The sequence below is a fragment of the Bos javanicus genome, chromosome 26 (genome assembly GCF_032452875.1).
Source record: "Bos javanicus breed banteng chromosome 26, ARS-OSU_banteng_1.0, whole genome shotgun sequence".
NCBI classification, from domain to species: Eukaryota; Metazoa; Chordata; class Mammalia; order Artiodactyla; family Bovidae; genus Bos; species Bos javanicus.
Window position 1 is genome coordinate 36719705 of NC_083893.1, and position 13612 is coordinate 36733316.

The 13612-nt window shown below is 39.2% G+C and overlaps 1 protein-coding gene across 5 annotated transcripts in view; it reads right to left on the bottom strand.

Moving 5' to 3' along the window:
* The window catches only part of SHTN1 (shootin 1), a 109852-nt gene that overhangs the window by 33409 nt on the left and 62831 nt on the right, over positions 1-13612 (bottom strand). For all 5 annotated transcript variants that reach the window (XM_061403598.1, XM_061403601.1, XM_061403602.1 and 2 more), the window contains 3 exons: positions 11707-11860; positions 9801-9903; positions 5075-5157 (listed from right to left, as the gene is read on the bottom strand). In XM_061403598.1, coding sequence (XP_061259582.1) covers positions 5075-5157; positions 9801-9903; positions 11707-11860 — 340 coding nt within the window. The remainder of the gene's footprint in view (positions 1-5074; positions 5158-9800; positions 9904-11706; positions 11861-13612) is intronic.

A 13612-nucleotide genomic window follows, 5' to 3' on the forward strand; every position in this document is an offset into this window, starting at 1 on the left:
ATTCTAGGGCCACCTCTGCTGATGGCTCACGAACATCAACAAGGGGACAGACAAGAAAGTTACTATGAATAGAGATTCATTCATTCACTCACTCATTTACCAACTCCCTCATTCAATATCTAAATACCTGCTGCACATCACACAGTGCTTTTGCTGACCCTTTTCAGAATGAGAGGAAGTAAGACCCAGATCTGTCATTCAAGCACCTGATGTGGGTATGGAATTTATTCCTGGGAATTAAAAAAAAAAAAAAAATCTTCAAAAAACATTTGATTTTCAGAAAGGCTGCCATTTTGAGTAAGACTTGGGAAGAGCTGCATGGCAACGGGAACACCGCCTACAAACAGATTAGCACTCTGTAAGGAATGATTGAAACCCAATTAAATGCACCATACAAAAACTAATTAAGGCAGACAGATGGAGAATTATGGTCAACACCATTCAGATCTGCTGCAGCATCTAACATAGCAGGAATTTAAAGTAGTTTCTTATTTTTGCTTGCCAGAATCATAGTGATAATTCAGAGAAGTACCACTATCTGCATTGTGTACAGATGATAAACCAGGCTTTAATGTCTCAGTCTTTTTCAAATGTAAAGGCTTAATTGGTCTTAAGGAAAAGAAATCATTCTGATCAGATTCTCTACTCAGGAACAATTCAAGGCTTGGTTAGCTACACAAACTCTCTCTCTCACCAACCCTGTTTTTGAACTAGCAAAAAGCAATCTACACGAACTCCTGAACTATTAAGCAGTTCTAATAAATCTGCAAGAATCACCTACAGAGAGCTCATGGTATGTTTTGTAATTCTTTTCTGCAGTCACGCAGTTGGTAATTGTCTCACAAAAGCATGTAATCAGGGGGACAATAGAAATATGCAGGATACTGGAGATTAAAGAAAAGGGACAAACGAAGACAAGGGGTGTAATGTTATTGAACTGCCACAGGAAAATAAAATCAAATGTTCTTTGAGTTAGTGCTTCAAGGTCAGTCTTGGATCAGAAAGCTACATGTAATTAATTGAGGCTTAAATTTTAAGACCCACTTAAAAAATAAGTTAGTTCTTCACACACAAAAAAAGACTCACAGACAAAACCCCTATGTTATTACTCAGTAAAACCTTTTGTTACTGCCTAGAGGAAACTAAAATGAATTTCTAAATTTCACCAGTCCACTTTTCTCTTTCGATAACATTTTTTTTAAGGCATGTAAAAAATCTTACGTCATCATGAGGTACAAATTTTCTAAAGAACACGTCATGGTTGAATAAGTTTGGATTTGACCTAAGATCATAAAGTTAAGAAAATTTCCTTAATGACAGTGATCACAAGAGTCTGCCAAATGAGGACTTCTGCCCTTCATGGTGGTTGGTACCATGTCTGTATTTTTCTACTTAACATGTTGAGTATTTTCTGTGTTCTGGGCGCTACTCTAAATACTTTACCTGTGGTGAGACTCGTAATTCTCAGAACAATCCCATGAAATAGAAACTATTATTCCCATTCTACAGATTAGCAAACTGAGGTCAGACAATATCAACAAATTAAGTGACCTAAATATCAAATATGATAAAGAGCAAGCATACCTCTCAAATCTCATAACCTGTTCAATAAATGCACTCTTATCAAAATTAGAGTTATTAACTGCAAAGTATGTAATGTTTTCTTGTATTGAGATCTTATGACTACTTCTAAAATATTTCACAGGCCTTTCCTACAATCAAGCTTTTTAAGAGTCATAACCTAGCAAGAAACACTTCTCCATTCCAAAATTGAAAAGCAGACCAACCGTATAGTAAAAGCCATAATATGACGCTAATCCAGGAAAACATGTGACAGCAGGGCTGGTTCCTACATTATAAATGCAAACTCCAAAGTGTCTCAGCTGACCCCGATGTGTGATGCTCTACATCCATTCATCATGCATTTAATCACTGTCCATTCAATGACAATTTTTGGTGCAAATGATTAACAAGACACTATAGACAACTACCTTGCCAGACAAAGTATGGATATGGTACCTATCATTAAGGCAGTATGATTTTAGGATGGCTCCAGTCTAAAAGTCTCCTAAGCAATGCCTTAGATGTCTAAGTAACTACTTAGATTCCCTAAGTAACAAGTCAATAGCTCAAGGATGAGGGAGAAAATGCTGCCACATTTCACAAATTGTAAATGAAATATCATTTGCTTAAGGAAAACTGCATGGTTTCTAATACTCGGAGTTAGTAAGTTTCAGAACACATTTATTTTAAATTTAAGGGTGCTGCTGAGGTTCATCAGTTCAGTTCAGTCACTCAGTCATGTCTGACTCTTTTCGACCCCATGGACTGCAGCATGCCAGGCTTCCCTGTCCATCACCAACTCCTGGAGCTTGCTCAAACTCATGTCCATCAAATTGGGGATGCCATCCCACCATCTCCTCCTCTGTCGTCCCCTTCTCCTCCTGCTTTCAATCTTTCCCAGCATCAGGGTCTTTTCTAATGAGTCAATTCTTCACATCAGGTGGCCAAAGTATTAAAGCTTCAGCTTCAGCATCAGTCCTTCCAATGAATATTCAGAACTGATTTCCTTTACGATTGACTGGTTTGATCTGCTAATTTGATAAGGTAATATTCAATTTATTGAGAAGGGGAATTTATTTTATTCTGACTGCTTTCCTGACCCTGTAAGACTTAACCAGTTTTCCCAAAATGAGATTGAAACAAACAAAATTTTAATCTTAATTACAAGTGTCAGGGAAGATTTACAGCCAGTAATCAGTAATCCAAGAGCATGGCTGCCCTGCAGATCACAGAAGTCAGGACTTCTAAATCCTGCAATGCCCTGGCAAAGCAGAATTTACCTTTTAGCAGCATTACAATGGGCTGCAGGAGGTAAGCCAAAAAAGTCAACTGATACAATCAAACAGCTTTAAATGGTGCTGCAAGGTGCTTAATAAGAAGAAAAGACTACGTCTAAACTTTGATTCAATCAATATGCATGAAAGCTGTGGATGGCTGCAGAGAGGAGTGAGCCTTCAAACAGTCTGCAATCTGCTCAGGGGGAGAGATGTAGAAATAACTCGAACATCAGAGCAGAGTCTTGGGGTGGGACATTAAATCCTTATGGGAACAAAATTTGAAGCCAACTGCCACAGCAACACACAGTAATGGGGCCATTCATTCTGGATTATTAATACTAATAAATAAGAGAAGAGGAGGAAGAGCCAAGGAACACACCAGGCAATATGCCTGGAATTAGGACAGCACCTTGGCAGAGGGAGGGCAGGAGGACAATTCTGGGATGAGGAAAGACAGGAACGAACACACAGGGAACTTACAGGCAAGGGCCAGCCATATGGTGAGGTACATGTAAAAAGAAATGAAAGTGAAGTGTTAGTCACTCAGTCACGTCCAACTCTTTGCGACCCCATGGACTGTAGCCTGCCAGAATCCTCTGTCCATGGGATTCTCCAGGCAAGAATACTGGAGTGGGTAGCCACTCCCTTCTCCAGGGGATCATCCTGACCCAGGGATCGAAACTGGGTCTCCTGCACTGCAGGTGGATTCTTTACCACCTGAGCCACCAGGAAAGCCCTACGAGAAATGAGGCTACACAGTAAAGGCAGAAAACCACCTCTAAGCAGACCACAGGGCTTTAGATTCTATTCTGCCTCAGAGGGCAGCACAGAAATGTGCTAAGATGAAGGACAAGTTTGTTAGACCCAGGATCTGAGAACACTGCACTGCAGAGGTATGAAAATGGCTGGAGTGGGGCTAGGAGACCCAGAGGCAGTGAAAGGGAGCCAGGAAGTGTCCACTCATCTGGGCCTGAACCAGGCAAACCCACCATGCTCTATAAGTAACGGGAGTTGAGCAAACACTGCGGAGTTTACTTTGGGTTCTACGGTTCTCAGGCATAAAGGGCCAAGATTCGGCCCTAGCATTTCAAGCTTTTGTTTTAACGTGGCCACACATCAAACCACCCACGGCACTGACTCACCACCTACCCACCTGGTGCCTTGGCTCAGCAGGAAAGCTCTTCTCTCTCCATTCCCATCTCTCCCTATCCTCAACATCTCTCTCTCCAAAGAATCAGGGTCCTGTGAATGTTACTTCCCTGAACAGCTCCTGACTTTCTCCATTACTTTCTCTCTCTGCTACCACCCTCATCTCAGCCCAGGTGATGTTTGTCTGAAAAGCGCAGCAGTCTCCCTTCATCCACTGTCATTCCTGGGCAGTCTTCTCTCTGTTCTCTCACTGTAGCCAGTGTGATTTTTTTATAAAAGATGCACCTCATGTTACACTCCTACGTAAACTTCTACTGTCCTTAGAATAAGAACCAAAATCTTGATCACGCCTCTAGAATCTGGTCCTGCCTACCTAGCAGACGTCTCTTGCACCGGTGTTCTAATAATATCAACTTTTTTTTTTCAGTTTCCTAATACGCCAAGCTCCTTGCCCACTCCGAACCTTTGAATTGTTGCCCCTCTGTGTGATCTATTATACTTTACCTGAAATACCTTGACCTTCTAAATCCACAACTACTCAGCTGAAACATCACTTGCTGACACCCAGCAGTCTACCTCTATAGCCTCTTAAGTCAGTACCAACAGTCACTCCTCCACATTACTGATTCAAAAATGTATTTAAACAATTATATACTGAATTGGTAATTATTGGTCTACTTCCTGCTTCCCCCACTCAAATGTGACTCTACATCTTGTATCTCCAGTACACAGCCCTGAAGGGTACATAGCAAATACTTGACAAAGTCTCTGTTCACTTGCTATCAACTGTAAAAAGTCTTTTCCCAAATCCCTCATCTGGAATTACTCCCCAAAGTACCTCGTCCCTTAGTGAAAACACGTTTCCAGCATCCCTCACATCACAGTGACACATGTCCATCTGCTCCAGATGGTAAGCCACAGGAAGGCAATGGCTGTTCTTTGGCTTATTCTTATAGTTGTTAAGTTCACATTTCTCCCCAACAATCTGTTCATAGTCAAACAGCTCAACAAGTACATCTATTGCTGAAAAACTGTACGTCATCAACAACTTAAAAAGTGAACCCTGGAGGGTGGCTTAGAATTACTTGTTTCTGGTTGAGCCGCCTTTTCTTTCTTAGCACCGCCGCTGCTGGAGTGGGATCGCTTCCGGATCATGGACATGAGTGATCTTTGGGAGAAAGAAAAAAGATTGACAGGAGATTAGCAGATGCCTTAACAGCCAAGAAATAGAAGGTACAGGTTCCAAATAATTATTAAAAATCCAACTCTTCTCTAAGTATTTGAATATAGAACTAGAATTTAAGTAGCCTACTACTTAATAGTGGTATAATAGTATAAGTAGCCTACTTACATTTTTAATAAATTGTGAAATTTTTCATCACTGTAAGAAAGAGAAAGATGTCCTATCTCTTTCCTGTGTAAAACCAAATGAATTACTGGAAGAAGGAGGCTGCTAAAGTGAAAGAAAGAAAGTGAAGTCGCTCACTCGTGTCCAACTCTTTGCAACCCCATGGACTGTACCTAGGAGCCTACCAGGCTCCTCGGTCCATGGAATTTTCCAGGCAAGAGTACTGGAGTGGGTTGCCATTTCCTTCTCCAGGGGATCTTCCCAACCAACCCGGGTCTCCCGCATTGCAGGCAGACGTTTTACTATCTGAGCCACCAGGGAAGACGTCCAATTACTGGAAGAAGGAGGCTGCTAACATTATTATTAATATGATGCAGAGACATCTAAAAAGTAAAATAGATACAGAAAATCTTTCAATATCCATATTTAAAATTTAGGAACAGGTAACAGACTGGATAAGTATTTAAAGTAGTTTAGGGATATATACGTAGGCAAAAAAAAAAAAAACTTTTAAGGTAATGAAAGGACTCAAGGGGAGGAAGGAAATAATGTAAAATTTACTTTTTTCCATTCTGTCAACTAAAAGGCAGGAGAATACAGGGTCTCCTTGTTAACATTCCAAAGCAGGATAGGCTGCATGGAGGCAGGGGCTGTCACTAGTTGGGAGCCTCTCACTAGTCCGAGACCTCCCTTTAATCTCTCACGACACCATAACCACCCCACCTCTGATTCTGAGAGGAAGTTTTGGGAGTGTGTATTACTGTACAAAAAGATTACAGAGCAAGAAGTTATTTGTACTGCTCAGCACAGTTGTATGTATTTACATAAATGAATGAGAATAGATGTCCTTCCTTGTAAACCACTTAAGTGGATGAGAGAAAGTGTGAGCTTTAAATGTTCTGTACGTTGGAAGTACAAGTTGAAGACTGGTGCGGTGTCCACAAGAAAGTCATCTGTACTATTATAAAGAACTATCCGACAAGCTGGTGCTAAGACTAAAGAGAAAATAGACAGCGTGGGTTTCACAGGACAGGTAAGAAGACCAGAACAAGACATCTGGGACCAGTCAAATCTCTAGCAAAAACTGCTCCAGGTGGAAATATTCATCTTGAAATTGTTCTAGTGTTCGTCACACCCACTTTGATGGTTAATTTTGTGAGTCAACTGGTCTGGGTCATAGGGTACTCAGAGATGTGCATGTGTGTGTGTGTGTCCGCCCGCACGCACGTGCACGCGCTCAATCGTGTCCGACTCTTCGTGACCCAATGGACTGTAGCCCACCAGGCATCTCTGTCCATGAGGTTCTCCAGGCAAGAATACTGGAGTGGGTAGCCATTCCCTTCTCCAGGGAATCTTCCTACCCAGGGGTGGGAGATGGGTCTCCTACACTGCAGGCAGATTCTTTACCATCTGAGCCACCAGGGAAGCCTACTCAGATACATGGCCCAACTGTATTCTGGGTGTTTCTGTGAGGGTTCTGGTAACATCTAAACTGGTAGCCTGGGGGCTTCCCTGGTGGTCCATTGGTTAAGAGCTCACCTTCCAATGCAAGTCTATGGGATCCCACATGCCTCTTGGCCAAAAAACCAGAACATAAAAGCAGAGACAATATTATAACAAATTCAATAAAGACTAAAACATGGTTCATATATGTTAAAATCTTAAAAAAAAATTAATTGGTAGCCTGAGTAAAGTGGAATGTCCTCCCTCATGTGAGACAGGCCCCAGTCAGTTGGTCGAAGGCTTGAATACAACAAAAGGGTGAGCCTCCCCCAAATAAAGGGAATTCCCAGGTGGTGCTAGTGGTAAAGAACTCGCCTGCCAATGCAAAAGACGAAAGAGACGCGGGTTCAATCCCTGGTCAGGAAGAGCCCCTGAAGGACGGCATTTTGAAACCCACTCCAGTATTCACGCCTGGAGAATCCCACGGACAGAGGAGCCTGGTGGGCTATGGTCCACAGGGTCGTAGAGACAGACACGACTGAAGCTACTCAGCATGCACCCCTAAGTAAGATACAATTTCTCCTGCGTTGAAACTAGGACATCTGCTCTCTCTTGCCTTCTAAGTCATGAAAACGGAAACACTTCCTCTTCCCGGGTCTCCAGCCTGCTGATCTTCGGACTGAAACTACACTGCAGGCTCTCCTTGGTCTCCAGCTTGCTGATTTATCTGCAGATCCTGGGACTGGTCAGCCTCCACAGTCACGTGAACCAATTACTCAGGCTACTTTCTCTTTTTATGTATACGATGTATATGTACACATGTACACCATCCCCCACTGCTTCTATTTCTCTGGAGAACCCTATAACCCTATACACCAATACACCCTACTCTTTTCCCATGAGCCTACCCTTTCATTTGGCTGCTACAAAATGACCAAGGTATGCTTTCTTCCTCTCTTATCTGTCTCCTAACCGTCCTCCTGGTCAAATGAGCAGAAAGTGGGACGAAGGGGTGGAGGGCCCAGTAAAGCCCCTCAAAGAAGCCACAGGCCCTAGTCGTTTCTTCCCAGTTTCACTTCTATCCAGGACCTACATCATCTTAAAACACAGCTCAGGAATAACGTTGGAAAACCTTGTGAAACTCAATACACATGCAAATATATTTGACAAGAAAATACTCCTTATCAAAAAATAAAAATCTCTTTCTACTGAGAAATTATGTCTTTGTCTTATACTATTTAAATTCATCTTAAAAGAAAAATCATTCATGTTATTCAACAAAAATTTTCTGTAATGGGCCTTACAAGAGTTCCTGTTTTAGACACACATACTCAGCATTCTGGTTTCATTTCTCAATATAACCATAGGGTGCTCTTTGAGAAAACGCTTTATTTAGGTTATAGTTTACTTTTAATTTGAAGGGCTCTCAAGATTTCAGAGACTAAAACTTAAAGGCCAACAGTAGGATTATAATCGTTTTTTAATAGTTCCCTCTCCTCACAGACACAAGTGATCTTTCTTATCAAGCTCAAAATTCTAGACCTTAGCGAAAGATCAAAGTGATGAATTTCCTATTTTAAATGTCAAATTCAGAATATCTCCTACAGCTTTAGCGACCCAGGAGAGAAAGAATTTAAAAATACCTGAAATTCTTTCAATTGACTCTTGGATCGGTCACGTGTAAAAATTATTTTGCCTTAACTACTTCAATGGCTTAAAGTGGATTATGTCATACCCTACTCAGTAAGGAAAACTAATGAGAATCTTTTTAAAAGGCAGAGTTCCATTTTCATGGTCGTGTGGGAGGACCATGCTACTCATTCTATTGAGATGGATCTGCAAAGGTACAAAGTATGAATAAATGGACTCTCTGTGTGAGCGGATTAAACAAATCACATGAGTTAATGAAAGGTAAAACTCTAGCAAAACTATAAATTTCATTTGATCAAGAATAAATTACACACAAGTGGTTAACAGCATAAAATGAGGAGGTAAACTGTCACACAGCAGGTAGGTTGTCTTATGTACATGGATGGTAGACTGAAGAACCACAAAAGAGGCAGAATTTGACTCAAGATGTCCTGGGGTGTATTGTGCTTAGCTCAGGCTCCTTGGCATCAAGTGACCTCTGGCTCAGAAAAAGCAAATTTTTGTCAGCATATGTGATTTCCTGCTGCAAGAATTTAAACATAATTTCTTTTAATGGAATGTAACTCACTCAGCATTATTAAAGGTTTAAATATGAGGTTAAGGAGTTAAAAATAATTATACTTTTAGTTTAATTACTAGTTTACAACAATAAGAGCTGTAAGGTTTTTATTAGTTCAGTATTTTTATTTTTTTAAATAACAAACTGTAGCTTTTCAAATTAGTGAGAGAAAAACATAAAAACATTCTGGAGAAGCTCAAAATTCCTTGATCTTCTGGTTAAAAGGTAAAAGAAAATCCCAATTACATGGACTGAAAGTTTAAAACTGAGGTGTCAAAAAAAGTTTTTTTATGTCTAGCTCCTCAGCTTGGAACATCCACATGAAACCGGAATATCTATAAGAAGAACCCTGTAGGCCACAAGATGTCTTTGACAGGTATTAAGACCCTAAATATATTACAAGAGATGGGCTTCCCTGGTGGCTCAGTGGTTAAAAAAAAAAAAAAAATCCACCAGGAGATGGTTGATCCCTGGGTTGGGAAGATCCCTTGGAGAAGGAAATGGCAACCTGCTCTAGTTTCCTGCCTGGGAAATCCCATGAACAGAGGAGCCTAGAGGGCTACAGTCCATGGGGTTGCAGTTGGATACGACTTAGCAGCTAAACAACAACAATATATTATAAGAAGGGAATGATACACTGGCCTTCAGAAAATTCTCTGAAACACCTGCTAATATCTTTCAAACATTTTACCCGTGTCTAATGATGCATTCTAAACCAGTATTTTTTAAAAAGGATACCAATAACATAAACTTCAGTTTCTCTGACAAGGACTAACATTTGATGTAGAGCCATCTTCCTGGATGTGCTTACCGGATAGGATTGGGGGGAGGAGGGGGAGGAGGTGGGGGTGGAGGAGGTGGTGGCGGAGGTACTGAATTCTCAGACTGGTTCACCCGTTTCTGGAGTTCATCAACTGCACAGAGAGCAAGCATTCAGAAAAAATAGATGAAATAAGCAACTTAGCACCTTATATACAAAAACCACCTGTTCAAAATCACATTCTTTTACTAGGGCAAAGTTAGAAATTCCAGTATGAAGCTGCAGAACCTTTTAAACTTTTTATCATCAGTGAAAGAGACCTTATACACATTACCAAAAAATTACCATGTGTTTGCTATATGTACAAACTATGGAAAAGGAAAAAAAATCAAGACAATGGCTGGATGGGTGGGAAGTAAGGACTGAGTAGGCTGAAGAAATATTTGTTAAGAATGGAATATGCCACCCAAACACTAAGAAATTGTTAATATTTGACTTTTAAAGTGTATAGACCAAGAATTGAATTAATTTTAAAGATGACATTTAGTAATGAATTTTAATAGCATACTTTCCTCCTCCACTTAATCTCCTTCAAAGCTGCAAATCCTAGAGTTCATCATTTTAACCAGACTCAGACTCTCAAATGTCTAACTCAGAAACTTTTTGTTCTTTTGAAAAGCATTCTGGAAATACAATTTATTCATTCAATTCATTCAAGCCATTAATAAAACAAGTACTTACTAAGCTCCAACAATGTGAAAAGAGCCTGTGCTTGGTGCTGTTTAAGACATAGTTCCTGACTGCCAGAAAACTCAATTTAAATTTATAGCACAGATGTGAATACCTCTAATTGAGCTCTCATGGGCTACAGGTACTGTTCTCAGGAAAAGCTCTCCCTCTGTGCAGTCATTCTACTTTCCATGACTAATTGTACTCCAATGACCTGTCCATTTGTTTTTATTGCCAGCACTTAAATAAGCAGGGTAGGCTAGGTTCTCCAACACCGAGTATTCTCTAGTCATTTCATATACATGTGTCTATTTCTCTAAAGGGAATCTGATATCCTCGTGGACAATAAAGTATGGTTTCTTTTCTTCTATATTTCTTACAGCACCCCAGGGTACTGGATATGGCTGAGCATATACACAGCAGACAAAAAGAATGAACTACTTCTTAATTTTAGATAAATTTAAAAAAATAAATTGTAGTTCATTTTCATTGTGGATTAGAAAGCACTGAATATTTTTTAAAGAAAAAAAAAGCCTACTTGATTCTTCTGTACAGATTTCAAAATTCTAGTATAAAATTAACCAAAAATATCTGAAGTGAATATTGAAGCTGTTATAAAGGGAACAACCTGACTCCTTAAATTACTTACTTTCCAACAGAAACTTATTATTTATCCCTGTGTAGTAATCTAACTCACACATTCCTGTTAAGCCTTCTAGACCTGAATGAATACATCATTTAAGTACCCCCTGGTGTTTTAAAGGTTTTTCCATTTAATATACATACTGTACCCCATTTTATTGATAGGCGTGATATTGAAAGCATTATTTCATGTGTATAATTAGACATCGAAGATAAAGGTAGTATGAACCTGAAAAGCTACTTTTTAAAAATAAACCCTAAAATGGACAAAATAAGTACTCAATGAACACTCATCTCTGAATCCCTGAGAAACGCTGAAGTTTTGGTCTTCCCATATTAATTGTATCTCTGTCTCTTAATTCTGTATGTGATGCTCATAAAAGCTCCGAGTCCAAAAAGTAAGTCTAAATATTTGTGAATCATCTCATTACAGTGATCGTTCTACTTAACTACAATAGTCAGAAATGAGGGAATTTAAAAGAAAGCTTGAATTTTTCTATAGAATTCAGAGCATTCAGTAAATGTACTAGCCATGAAAGATTCACATTTTAATACTAAGACATAATAGCCTACTCAATGTTTTTACCGGAATGCTTTAAATTTCTAGCTTTCTCCTCAGAATTCTGGTATTTCAATTCCAGTTCTTTTTTATCTTCTTCGAGAAGCTCCAGTTGCTGTTTGAGACTGTGTATCTCCTTGTGGAAAGTTTCATTCTGTAGTTGCTCTTCTAGTTCTTTGACCTATAAATTATAAATAGACTTTTATACAGTGATAATAGTTTTTCCTTTGTCAAGGAAAACAAGGGGAAAAACAAACATTTCTCTTTTACTTTGCATTTCAGAGCAAAGAGATTCCAATTCATTTTAATCACACCAATCCTGGGATACAGATAATACTGGGCCTTCCCTGGTGGCTTGTTGGTAAAGAATCTGCCTGCAATGTAGGAGACTGCCTACAATACAGAAGGCGTGGGTTCGATCCCTGGGTCAGGAAGATTCCCTGGAAAAGGAAATGGCAATCTACTCTAGAATTCTTGCCTGGGAAATTCCATAGACAGAGGAACCTGACAGGCTACAGTCCATGGAGTCCCAAGAGTTGGACACGACTTAGCAAGTAAACCATCACCACTACCACCACAGATAATACTTATATTATCAGTAATGTGATTCATATAAATTTATTGGAGACTTACATCCCAGAAAATTTAGTTTTTAATATTCATATAAGTAAAAAATTCATTTAAAACAGATTAACACTTCTATGCCCATTCCAAAAGAAGAACTCAGGTAATATTAAAAGGAGTCCTGGTGAGACAATTTGGTAACAACAAAAACCATAAAAAAAAAGAAAAGGAAGGAAAGTCCCTTTGATTCAGTAATATTACTTCTAGAATTTGTTTTAGAGAAGTAGACAGGTGTTCAAATACATTCATTAGAGCATTCTCTGCAACAAGGAAATTTTGGAAATAAGCTACGTGTCCACCAATATTATTGATTTAATAAATTACAGTGTTAATTAAGTGAAATATCAATACTATGCAAAAATTTTAAGCCACATACCTCGCTATACACTGACATAGAAAGATATTAATATATTACCAATGGAAAAAAAACAGGTTGTAGAACAATATGCTTGCAATGATCCCATTTAAACTATATTCATAAAACTATATATTTACATAAAGTTTGGATATGCACCAAAATATGGAATTTTTAATTAATCTTAGTTTTCTGCTTTAGCTTTTTCTGTATTTTTAAGATTTCCTTATTATAATAATAAAAACAACACATTTGTGTTTTAAAGATTGCTGAATTTGCAAGTGAACTTACAGACAGGTAAGAAATATTTTCCAACCACGAACCTGAAAGATTATCCAGAATAACAGTACAGTAAAATAGGTTTAGAAGTACTGATTGCTCTAATTTCATTTATAACTTATAAATACTCTTCAGTACCCTACCCCAACAAGGTATACACCCAGCAATTTAGTCCCATCCTCAATATAATTTACTCGGTTCTCGGCACGCATTATTTAAGGAGGTAACTACATGTAGAAGAGGGCTTCCCGGGTGGCTCAGCAGTAGAGAATCCACCTGCAGTGCAGGAGGCTTGAGTTCCATCTCTGGGTCAGGAAGAGCCTCTGGAGAGGGAAATGGCAACCCAAACCCACTGCAGTATCCTTGCCTGGGAAACCCCATGGACAGAGGAGCCTGGTGTGCTACAGTTCATGGGGTTACAAACAGGTAGACATGACTTAGCGACTAAAACAGGTAGTAGAGCTTATTTCAAATCAGAAGATTCTAGTAGTAAGCTAAATAAAAATAAACATTCTTTCATTCTCTTTATTTGAAAAGGTAATTCCTGCATATGGGGACAAAAAAAAAAGTCCCTTCCATCCTATCCCCCAGGGCACTTTCCCAGAGCCAAGCACTATTACCATGTATTCATTTAGAGCTTCCCTACATATATGCCAACATTTCTTATTGAAGGAA